Here is a 12,848-nt window from a genome sequence, read left to right as displayed (position 1 = left end):
CCTCTCCTCAGGGCCAGGAAGATTTCAGAAATTCATTTCAGGGAGCCGGGACTGATGCAAGTGAATATTTATTAGCTTCCGCTTATTTGCTGCAAAGGAGGGCACGGCAACCAATTTTTTGCTGGCTGCGATATTCAAAAAGGAGCATTCTGGAAGCTACAAACTTTCAGCCCCACGAACGAGAAACTATGCTGAACTATAGTGTCGGGAAAAAGAAACTAAGCGTCCCCCAGTACTCTGGGCAAGCATTAGAGAGATCTTAAAATGGAAGCGCCAACCTTATGGTAATTGGGGCTGAATCTGCAGTCTTAGGAGCAGCCCGTGGGACTCTGGGGATTAGAATGAGTATTTTAGGGGTGGGAATGTGGTCTCTTTTCAGGTAAAATGGAAACAAACCCCACAGATGACCAACTGCTTCAGCACAGATTCATCGGCTCTCAGGTGACACGTCAGACATCAAAGGTCCTCTTGATGCACAGGAAGAACTGGTGATAACAGCGACAGTCAAATTCACTCACCGAAATGAAAAACCCGAATGTCCCCAAATCAGTGGGCAAAGGAATGCTGACTATGATGCCCATCAGCATCTCCGGCACAGCCAGAGAGGGCAGATACCATCTGCAGATGACCGTGTGTTTAGCCTGCACTGGACCTGCGTCATCTTTCTAGTGTCTCCCAGCAATCGCACGAGAATGATAAAATTATTTCCAATTCACAGATGAGGAAACTGAGGCCCAAAGACGTTAAGCAGCTTGTCCAAAATCACATCGTTAACATGTGGTAGAGAATTCAAAACCAGGTCTGTCTCCAGAGGCCCAGCTCTTAACCTGGGAGGAAGATGGCCCTGTACCTAGAATTCAGAGGGAATGCTGACTCACAGTGCCCCCTAAGCTGTCAGAGCTCAAAGTGGTGGTGGGACACTCTTGCAAAGCTCAAGATGACAAACCTTTCAGGCCTGCTGATGTGACAAACATCGCCACTAAAATTCCTTTAGCAGCAAGTGAAAATTACGGCAGCTTATCAGAAAGTTATCAATTCTTCATTTCAAAAAATAGTACAATGAAACTATAAATTATCTAAAGTTAACACTTCCAAATAAAACTCATAAGCCTCACAGGCACTTCAACGTCTAAAGCTTTTATTTATTAGTAGGTTCATCTTGCAAGCTCAACAGGTGATGTGTCAGTAGAGGTAGGGTGCTATAAACCAGCAATGGTGATGGATTTCTCCACGGTCATCCAAGTTTTCAAAACCACAAACTTCTATTTGGTCATCTGCTTAAGTCTGCCCACCCTCCCCTGGAGAATAAAAAAGTGAACAAGTTTTACAGGTCTGTTCTTCTTCAACTTTTCACTTTCAATCAGGACATGCACTTGTTACTAAAAAACTGCTGAAAGCACAATTTCAGGGCATCCTCTGCATATGAATTAAACCGGATTCCCCTTCCCCAGCTTTCACTCTTCCCCCGTAAGTAACAAGAGGCCATTTTTCTGAAGGTTGTCTGAACAATTTCAAAGGCTACAACAAATCAAAATGTTCCCTGCATCTAGTATCAAACGGGGCTGATGCCAACACTTATTAGAGGAATCAGATTCACGCTTCCCCCAACCCCCTCGACCCAAACACACACACACACACACACACAACTCTGAAGTGGGAAGAATGCGGGGATCAGAAATTACCCTGGAGACAGCTCTGGCTGTCTTTGAAGGTTCCCTTTGATACCACCATTTCTTTTCCTCTCTTGTGCTAGGAGGCTAAAAGCTGCCTTTTTTTATTGATATGGGATAATTAATGAAGCTATAGCATTAACATAACCTAAATCCCCTAATAAGATAAATTCAACCGAGACACTTATATTTTTTCAGCTAAGTCTGCCTGGTGTAAAGTCAGGACAACGGCCAGGTATTCAACATGCTGAGTCATGGCTCTTTGCTCCTCCCTGATGACAATGAAGCGTAGGGCGGTAAGTCTTCACAGCATTTTTTTTTTTTAATTTATGTATTTATTTATATTTATTTATGGCTGTGTTGGGTCTTTGTTTCTGTGCGAGGGCTTTCTCTAGTTGTGGCAAGCGGGGGCCACTCTTCATCGCAGTGCGCGGGCCTCTCACTATCACGGCCTCTCTTGTTGCGGAGCACAGGCTCCAGACATGCAGGCTCAGTAGTTGTGGCTCACGGGCCCAGTTGCTCCGCGGCATGTGGGATCTTCCCAGACCAGGGCTCGAACCCCTGTCCCCTGCATTGGCAGGCAGACTCTCAACCACTGCGCCACCAGGGAAGCCCTTAACAGCATTTTTACATTTGTTCGAGGAATTAGTCTGCTGGTGCTTGGCATCAAAAATATGCATCACAGGTAAAGACACAGGATGATTAGGGTAGAGGTAGTGGCTGTTAGTGCAAAGTGAGAGATAGGCTTGCTGGGATTCTAATGGGGGGAAAACCTGCCAGAGCTGGCAATCGGGGTGGCGTGGGGCCACTCTTGTAACAACAGGGCTAACAACCCTTTCAGAAGCTGGTTGCTTTGGGTCTGGAAGAACACAGACAACTGCAGAGGCAGGAGGAATTCGCAGTTCAGACCCCTAAGCCGAGGCAAGGCTTTCCAAGCCACACCTAGTGCATCAGGGCAGTATCCACCCCCAGGCAAGCGCTTAGAAACCAACTCAGCAAATGCAGGGCTGCACCTCTGGAACAGCAAAACTGCAGGCAACGATTTGTTCTTAGACCACACCTCAAGCTCCGACGGCTCCTTCCAAACGCTGCATTTTACTTGGGATGTGCCAGACGGTTCAACACATTAATTGCACTAATGCTTATATGTATATAAATATATAAGTTCATATATACCAGTATCAGTACTAAAAAGAGAACACTAATAATGGCTGCACAACTTTATTTTTATCATTTGTAAGGTACTCTGAAAAAAGGGGTGAATCGAATTGGCTGGCCTTAAGATTCTGGGCAAGCTTCTCTGCCAAATGCGGTAAATGTGCCTTTAAAACAACAAGTGGACTCAGTCCTCCTAACCTAACCGTGCTCTTCCTGCTTTTAGGGTCCCTGCTTATCTCTAGGCCAATGTATGCAGTTGTAAAAGGGAGCAAGAGACCTCCTGTACCGCCTCTGTGATATGACTCAGAATTCAGGCTCCCAGACATACACTTACTTTCCTTCTGGTGAACAGAGAACCCGTGCTAATCCCTCATTAGGGAGCCACGACCCGTGTGCACGTACGTGCTTCCTTTACTCTTTATTTATGACTTCACTCCCTGTTGCTTCGTCTAGTGCCCGTCTCTCATTTCTTTTTTTCTTCTGGCTCTCATTTCTGATTCTCCATTCTTCCATCCCACCTAAAGCATTTTCACATCCCCAGGAGGCTTTTTCATTACCCCCTCCCACACATTATTATTCTACTGTGTTTTAGGCACTGAGGTATATCCACAGGAGGGAGAGAGTCTCGGGACAGAGCCTGGACCCTCGAGGAGCCCCTGGCAGATGGAGGTTTGGGATCTGGCTCGGTGAGTGACTGTAGGCAAGTCATTTTACCATGCTGGGTCTCAGTTTCCTTGTCTGGAAGATGAGTCTAACAGTGGTACCTACGGTTGCATAACCACTGGAGGCAAGGTCTGCTTCACACAATGCCTACCAGACCAAACATGGAGGACGCTAGTGTATTCATTAACTGCAAGACAGACATGCAACAAATAATCAGGACGGACTAATCCTAGTACTAGAGAAAGACTGTTCAAAATGCCACGGAGGTTCGAGTGGATGATGATCACTTGTACTGTGAGCAGAGGCAACCCCAGGCCTGCCATCTCCAGAGCCCGTGCTCACAGAAGAGGCCTCTGGGAAAATGGGGGCCGGATGAGAAGGGACAGGGCACTCAGCCAGTGTAAAGCCAGTAAGCTCACCAGGTGGACGGGAGGGGGCAAGCGTCCCAGGTCCAGGGCACAGAGCACAGGTGCAAGTGTGTGAAAGAATCTGGCACGTTCTGGGAGCCACAAGTAGCACAAAAGGCTGGAAAGTAAAAGACGAAATGGATGTAGAGAGTGACGGCAGATGAGGTCTCAAAGGCGGGCAGAGGCCAGATCACTAGGCATTTCTATGCCTTTCTAAGGGGTCTGGATTTTATTCTACAAGCCAGAGTTTTCAGAAGTGTGTTTTGCCAAACACCAGTGTCACAATATGCTCCAAGAATAAAGGAAGAAAAAAAATGGATGGTCAAATTAGTTAGGAAAAGACTGCATACTATGTACCCCTCTTGGGAGATTCATAGGCAGTTAGGCAAACTAAGTGTTTAAGAATTTCCACAGTAAAGAAAGAATCCTACTGAACTTTCTCTAACCCAGGGTTTCTCAAACTTTTTTGATCAGGGACTGCTTTGTGCCTAACATCTACTAATATCCCACTTTCCTGCTTTGGGCAACGGGGACGTGGCAGAAAGCAAGAAATCACCCCCTTGGCTGTGTATTTCAGGAAGACAGCTCTGGAGGCCAAGCGAAGGACGGACGGCGGAGGGAAGCAGGACTGCAGACTGGAAGTGAGGAGGCTGGTGCAGCGACTCAGCGGAGAGATAAGGAGAAGCGAGGAGGAGACAAGACGGATGGGAGGGGCCCAGCTGGAGGGATAAAGAGGGAGACTCGCCAGAACCCACCAACAGACTCCATACGGAGACAGCGGAAGGGAGGCCTGAGCAGTGAGGTGGTGCAGTCACCCTGGATAAGGACCAGCTGAGGGAAGCTGAGGCTGGTTTTGGAAAGGCTGAACTTGAGGTCTGTCTGGGGAGGAGAGGTCTGGCCTCGACACAAATCAGGAGTGATCCCTGTGCGGGGGGACACGTGCAACCACAGGGGTACATGTAAGAATGGCCAAGGGGCATGAGAGGAGGGGGAAGAGAACCCCCAGTAATCTGGGAGTCAAGGGGGTAGACGGGAGGAAAGGAACTACCAACAGCAGCTGAGGAGGAGTAATCAGAGAGAAATTCTAGAAGAATACACGTGAGACTATTTTCTAATTCCCTTGTTTTAAGTGCAGAATAAAAATAATACTAATCATTTACTGACTATTAACTAGGCGGCAAACAGCTTGTGTTATTCTGGACACTTTCAGTATGGGGCAGTTAAATAAATATCATGTTAAAGATTGATATTGATATTGCAAAGTAGGTAAAATCTCCACTCCTTATAATCTACATTCAGAGTATGCTTCACTTGCATCCTGAATTTGGTATCTCTTACAGCACAGTCATTATTAGTACCTAGCTTTTATGTATTTATTCTTTATATCCCCAAGTCACTTGTAAGTCCCTGGAGAGCAAGGGCGTGTTTCACAGCAGGGGTGACTATAAAGTTGTAAATCTTGAACAGAGGCAACAAGAACCCTGTCTCTAGATGACCACTGACTCGGACTCTTGGCGACGGTCTCCACCGCCCCAGCCTTGCCTCTGCTGCTGCGAAGGAGTTCGGAATTTCTCGTTTAGAATCGCCATCCGAGTTTCTGAGTCACATACACAACAGATCACATTTGCCCCAATTATTTATTTTATTCTCCACACTTGCTCCAAAGACATTTTGGTTTTTCCAAAAAGAAAAAGGAAAGCTTCCCTGGAGGAATGCTTTTCTCTCAATGGGGAGATTTATGAGAACTCTGCAGGGCCCTGGGAGTAAGAGTAGCTTCCCATGGTGACAACACTCAAGTGGAATGTGGAAATTCAAAATGCTGGGTTACTTGTTCAAAATACAAACCCACTTTACAAACCCAAAATACTGACCCACTTTACGGGTCACACCTTTTATATTACACACTGTTATGTGCTAAGCTACATTGGTCACCTGTTTTTGGAGAACATTCTATCCTCATTATAACGTGGCCGTTGGGTGGTAAGTGCTGGTACTAACAAACTTTTAAATTTTTTTTTTTTTAGTTTATTTATTTTATTTATTTTTATTTTTGGCTGCGTTGGGTCTTCGTTGCTGCGCGCAGGCTTTCTCTGGTTGCAGCGAGCGGGGCCTACTCTTCGTTGAGGTGCACGGGCTTCTCATTGCAGTGGCTTCTCTTATTGCGGAGCACGGGCTCTAGGCGCGCAGGCTTCAGTAGTTGTGGCATGCAGGCTCAGTAGCTGTGGCATGTGGGCTCTAGAGCGCAGGCTCAGTAGTTGCGGCGCACAGGCTTAGTTGCTCCGCGGCACGTGGGATCCTCCCGGGCTAGGGCTCGAACCCGTGTCCCCTGCATTGGCAGGCGGATTCTTAACCACTGCGCCACCAGGGAAGCCCCAAACTTTTAAATTTTAATGGGATTCATGAAGAGAAGGGAAAGCTCCAGGGAGAGGTGAAGATGGAGGCTTAGTGTCAGGAAGTGACCAGGGTGTATCTGGGTGGGTATCTCTGGCAGAATGCTCTTTACGCTCTGGAAGCAAACACAAATGAAGGCTGTCGACTCTCATTAGCATCCTCTGGTGCTCTCTGTATCTCCATATGGAGAGTGTGCAGTCAAGAGAAATTAGGGGTTCACGTGGGTGAACTTCCCATGAAACAAATCACTCATGGAAATAACTCATCTTTTTTCAATTGTAGTATTCAATATGCACTGCTATGGATAACCAACTTCTGGGGGCTACTTGCTAGTTTCAAGGAAAATGATCATTATCAGGTTGTGTGTCAAATTAACTTGAATTTTCCTCATGGTTCTAGGAAAAGCAAAATGCTGAACCCTGGGCTATTGATGTGCTACGCGACTAGGCAAAAAAAAAAAAAAAAAGAAGGGAAAGAAAAGAAAGGAAGAAAGAAATCCATTTCCTCAGAAGACACATTTAATGAGGCAACTGGGGGGTCTAAGGTGATAAATTAGAAATTCAACTAAGGGTAACAGGCTTAAAGGAAAAAGCAGAAGCTTGATGAAAAATGCAAGGGGAGAGAGAGAGTTTTTTTTGTAAAGTGTTCAGCTTCACACTGATAAATCTATGCTTGTTGATCATTTTAGCTATGATTGCTAGTGTTTAATGTCATTCATCTGGGACTCTATTACATTTGTTCTGGGATACAGAAAATAAAGGAAAAAACAAAAGACTCCAGAATGCTTACCTTGCCATCTTCTGTGTAGACGTTTTCGTTATACCCCTTTACTATCGTTCGATCAATGAATAGGCTCCGCATGACGACAATCACTTTCAACACCTTTCCCAAGGTCACCTGTCAAAACACACGTGTACAAACATGAATGCTTACACTGGAACATGCAAACCACATGAATTGGGTAAGACAGTGAGAAGGAGAAAGGATCACCTCTCCTCCTGTTCCTGAGAGACACACCAGTGGACACTCGGAGGAAAGGCGCGGTGGTCGCGCCTTGTGCCAGCCTCCTAAGGCATTTAAGATGGCACAGGTCCCAATTCATCTAACTACTCTGAATTTATTTATAATATTGGCTTATAAACTCTCAGGATAATTTCCAAATGTTTACTATCTGCTGGATAAAGTAAGTTTCCCTTTTTTTTTTTTTTCCTGTCTTAAGATTACCTTCTTCAAAGACTATCCTACAATTCTGGCCTTCTAGGAGTTAGTGAGCACATTTGTTTTCATATTATGTCATGAGCCTATGTACACCCATGGACTATGTAGAGAGTACAACAGAGGGATGAAAGGCAGGCACCAGATACCCCCTGGTTGAACTTTTTTTTTTAAAATATTTATTTATTTGGCTGTGTGGGATCTTCGTTGCGGCACGAGGGATCTTTTTTAGTTGCGGCATGTGGGATCTAGTTCCCTGACCAGGGATCGAACCCGGGTCCCCTGCACTGGGGGCACGGAGTCTTAGCCACTGTACCACCAGGGAAATCCCTGAACTATCTAATTTTAACAGCTGGTAAAAAGTGGAGCAGTTCTGAAAGTAAATGAAAAGTAGCTGCATTTTATCTCCAAAAAGGAACATGGTCCTGTAAATACATCTAAGTGCTTTTACTCTCTTAGAACCTAAGCACATGTTATAGATTAAAAAAAAAAACAAAGAACAAAAAACAAAAACCTAAAAAAAGTGCAGTTTCATACATGCCAGGGAAAAAGTGACCTGCTGGGCTTGCTGAATAGGCTCAGCCTTCAGAATAGAAACAGCGCCTTCTTTTCTTTTAGGGGCTCACGAAACCCTTCTGATGACTTTGTCAAGCCTCCTCTTTCATTTCCTAGATGAGACCCTAAAAGCAGACTCGGCAAAGGACCCAACCCAAGGCCCACTGTCTGGGTTGGTCCATGAGGCTCTGACATCACAGAATTGGCTAAAAGGAGTCCTGCTGGGCTCAGACAAGAGTCTCTGCCCCAAGCAGCAACCCGGATCCTGCAACTCCAGCAGCAGGCCGTTTCTTGGGACGCCACCTTCAACCATCCTTTCCTTACTTCCTAATTCCTTGCAGCTCTTAGCCTACTGTTCAAAACAACAATGGTCTTCTCTTCTTGATCAGTCCTGGGTGTCAGTGAACATTACTAATACCTAGTTCCTTCAATAACGTCTAGTGCTGACTTGATCTCTATTTCTATATGCCCCAAATAGTACAGAATATAAACAGGGTAGGAAAAAGATATGACACGTTTATTTACATTTAAGAGAATGTTAAAAGCACCTTATTTCTGGATAGGACTTTTAAATATTGCTATACCATGTAACATTTAATGGGTCATTTCTTGCATAACTGGAAATCACTATTTAAGGATGCCAATAAACCAGCAAGGTAGGAACAGAAACTCTGTCTCTAGTTTACATGCAGTCTTGGAAGGAAGCAAGGGAGGGAGAGGAACCCAGTTATAGTTTTGGCAGTCATAAGCACTGAAATTAATAGCCTCTCGCTGGGCTAGAGTGAAGGTCCAACATACCCCCTCCAACAGTGCCACCATTTTCTAACATATTTTAACTCTCTTTGCTAAAAAGCGTAGATAACTAAGCAATTGTCTCCTTAGAAGAAACGAAATCTAGCTGACTTTAACTGGTAAATTCCCTTAGTCATTTCTCAAGCTTCTTAAAATGAAATTAAAAAAAAAAAACCACACTAAAGATACTAGAAATGTTATATTTAATTTTTTTGTTTTTATAAGTGATTTTTGGTATTTTAAAGTCAACTAATAGTAAAATAGTTAATAAACGCTTATTATGGAACAATCTAAAATTAGAGAAAAAAGGAATAAAATAATTGTTTATAGACTTTCCATCCAAAGATAATCACCACTTCAACATTTTGGGGTACTTCCTTTTAATCTTTTTACTATCAAAGATGCATGGTTTTTGAATTTTTCACATGTTTATAATTGAAACTCAACATATAATTTCAAGTCAAAATTTTATTTAAAATTATGAGGTAAGCATCGTTCCATACTGCTGTGTGGTCTTCAAAACTGGCGTTACACGTGGCCTGGCATTCTATTGAGTGGCTATACTATAATTTCTTTAACCATTCTCCTATTGCTGGGCATTAGTTGCTTCCAAATTTTCCCTAATATTAATATTAGGCTGCAATGTGCCCTTTTGTTCACCAAATTTTTGCTGCATTTGGTATTATTTCCTGAGGATAGATGGGCAGAACTGTAATTACTGGGGCAAACAGTACAAATGTTTTAAGGCTTTTGATACAATCTACCACAAGGGTTAAGAACACTCTTATCAGCAATGGGTGCTATTAAATCAAAACAAAACGAAATAAAATCCACCCCCTCCCAGAAGTACCGACTTAATTACCTTCTTCAAACCTTTTATTATGGCAGACTTAAAATAACATATACAGAAGTAAATGAAATAGTATAAAGAACCTCCATGGACCCATCCCAACGTCAACAGCTACAAGTCTCGGCAGATCTTTGTTTTACCTACACCCTCACCTACTTTTCCCTTCCTGAATTATTTTGAAACAAGTAACAGCCATGGTATCATTTTATCCGTAAATATTTCAGTCTGTATCTCTAAAAGGGCTCTGAAAACAAAAAAACATAACCATGCTGCCACTCCACACTCCACATCTAAAACAACAACAGGAATCCTCTAGTGTTATCAAACCTGCAGTTCAGTCAGTGTTCATTTCCAACAGTCTCATAAATGCCACATAAAAAAAAAACTTTGCTTGTATCAGGATCTGAGTATGGTCCACACAATGGAACTGGCTGACCTATCTCATAAGTCTCTCCTAAACTCAAGGTAGCCCTCTCTCTAACCCCTCTCCCCATTCTATTTGCTGAAGAAACTGGGTCATTTTTTCTATAGAGTTTTCCACAGTCTGGCTTTTGCGGATGGCGTCCCGGTGGTGTACATGTTACTCCTTGCTCTGTACTTCCTGTAAATTGGTAATTAGATGAGATTCAGGCTTGATTTCTTTTTTTTTTTTTTGGCAAGACTACTTCACAGGGGTGTCACAGACTACCAACAGGAGGCATGTGAGGTTGGGTGTCTCAGTTTGCGATGCTGGCAGCTGATGACCCATTAAATTCACCAGCGGTTACAGACGGTCGTATTCCAATGAGATCAACAGCCTTCATTTATTAGCTGGAACACTTTTATAAAGAAAAACTTCCCCTATCTACTAACTGGTTACCCAGTGGTAGAATTTATTATATATGTGAGAGAGGATAAATGCTCAATTCTTTCCATTTATTTACCAGCTTTCTTTTTTTAAACTTTTAATTTTATATTGGAGTATAGTTGATTAACAATGTTGTGTTACTTTCAGGTGTACAGCAAAGTGATTCGGTTATACACATACCAGTTTTCAAACAATGCATTGTTTCACTAGTTTACTTCCAATGTAGATGGCTGTTTTTTTCCCTTAACATTATTATAAACTCAAAGAGTGAAACGTATTTGATATATTTTTGTCTGACGCAATTATTCTTCTTATGGATGCTCGAACTGTCCTGTCTGTGGCTGGTGGGCATCTTTTTGAGGCTGAATCCTTTCGTCGTAACCCTAGTCTCTGTGATGGCTTCCTTGCTGTCTGGTATATGATACCCCGGGCCTGTCCTGTACAGTTCCCACCTGAGGTCATGAATCAGCCATCTCCTCAAGCAACTCTGGTTCTTTCCAGTGGGAAATGGTATTTCAAGACTGCAACCAGAGCAAGGGGCAAATCATTTTTGATAGGTTAAATTTTTTCTTTTTCATTCTATGAATCTGGATTAGGATAGTTTTCCCTTTCCCCCTCTTTTTCTCATCCTACATTCATTTATGTATTGAGGTTTAAGCGTTTCATCTTCTTTTCTAATAAAAAAATAAGATACTCCGCATACGGCCTCCCCCACTCCTGCCCCCCCAATCATACTTCGCACCTCTGCCCCCCACTCTCAGCCCGCCATCCCTCCCCCCAGCCCTCCTGCCCGCTTTGCTCTGGAGTCCTGGGACCGGCTGGGTCTCCATGCCCCGCCTCGTGCGCTGCGGCTTCACGCGCTCAGGGAAGGGGCACGAGCCGGGGAGGCTCACCAAGAGCATCCCTCCGGCTTGTGTCTGTCCCGGGCTGTGCTGGTTTATGGACACCCAGTGCTATGAAGTCTGGCTCTGGTTTACTTCTATTATCTCTTGAACCCGTCAAGGTCTATGAAGTTTGTCAATTCTTATTTTTTATAGAGCCAGAAAGGACCCTGGTACTCAACTAGATTGCATATGCATAGATTTATGGCTTTTTGAATTTTTAACATGGTCATAATGAAACTGCATACACAATTTTGAAGCTTAACGTTTCGAGGCTCTGGAATCAGGCTCATTTGGAACCGGGTCTCGGCTCTGCTACTGGAAAGCTTGGCCCAGTTACCTTCTCTGAACATCCCTTTCCTCCATCCAGTGGAGACAGTGACAGCGCCACCTCAGAAATGGCCGCGAGGAGTCAAGGAGACAATGCACTTGATAAGGGGTGTGGCACAGGGCCTGGTTCCCAGGGGCAGCTATTGCTACTTAGCCCAAAACCTTGTCTGGACCTCACAGAGGCGAAATGACTTGAAGCCAGCTAACATCAAAGCTGGAACCAGAAGGGCTGCTGCCTCCAATCCAGTGAAATTGCCACCTATGCTAATCTGCCTTTCTGCTGTCACACCTGGGGCTAAAGGGACACTGCAGAGAGCGGGTGACAGTTGTGCAGGCCCTGAAGTATGAACAAAAATGTGCTCCTGTTGAATGACTGCTGAGAGTCTGCAAGCCTGAGGTGCAGGCGGTGTGGGGAAGGTACGAAGCTGCCACATAGGCTGATCTTGCTGACTCCCAAAAGAGGCCATTTACTGTGAAGGTCAAGTCCACTGGGACTCTGTGCCACACCTGCCACTTACAGGCAGCGTGACCAAGGGCAAGTCGAGCCACCTCTCGTGCCTGCTCACACAGCTGCAAAATGCGGAGGGGCCCGCTGAGGAATTAAATGCGACGACGATCCATGGGAGACGCATGGCCGCGGGCGTGGCGCACCACACAACTCACCAGCCATCAGCCTTCGTTCTCCTCGGAGGTGGTGCGGTGGAGAGGGTCCTATGAGTCCTTCAAGCCCTGCCCTCAAGATGGAGCTTCGTGCGTGTTCTCTAATGTTCTTAGGGTGTTCTATAGGGTGCTTGCACGTCACCCTATAATGATTCAGATTCTTATGTATCTGGACTGTGCCAGTTCCTAACGTATCTGGATGCAGCAGGTTGCAATGACCTTGGAGTTTTGGTAGACTGATACGGTGGTGCAGCATATACAGGCCAACAGACACCGTTCTACAAACTAGCCAATGCTGGCCATGGCTGGAGCAAAATGCCCAGAGACGGGACTACAGGTCGGTGCCTGGCAACTGCTATGGGATCCCACAAATAAAGCTAATGCATCTGGTAATGAAGTGGGCTTGCCGTTGCCAAGGTAACCCTTCTT

At 44.7% G+C, this 12,848-nt stretch overlaps 1 protein-coding gene across 3 annotated transcripts in view; it reads right to left on the bottom strand.

Annotated features, from left to right (window-relative positions):
• MED27 (mediator complex subunit 27) overlaps positions 1-12,848 on the bottom strand; it is a 204,144-nt gene that overhangs the window by 26,136 nt on the left and 165,160 nt on the right. For 2 of the 3 annotated variants that reach the window (XM_061200910.1, XM_061200911.1), the window contains exon 5: positions 7,079-7,186. In XM_061200910.1, the coding sequence (XP_061056893.1) occupies positions 7,079-7,186 (108 nt within the window). Of the gene's footprint in view, positions 1-5,553; positions 6,405-7,078; positions 7,187-12,848 lie in introns of those variants that run through there. The other variant, XM_061200912.1, reaches the window with a different exon arrangement.

This window comes from Eubalaena glacialis, chromosome 9 (genome assembly GCF_028564815.1).
Source record: "Eubalaena glacialis isolate mEubGla1 chromosome 9, mEubGla1.1.hap2.+ XY, whole genome shotgun sequence".
NCBI lineage: Eukaryota > Metazoa > Chordata > Mammalia > Artiodactyla > Balaenidae > Eubalaena > Eubalaena glacialis.
Note: the sequence above shows the minus strand (reverse complement) of the source record. Positions and strands in the feature narration are given on the sequence as shown.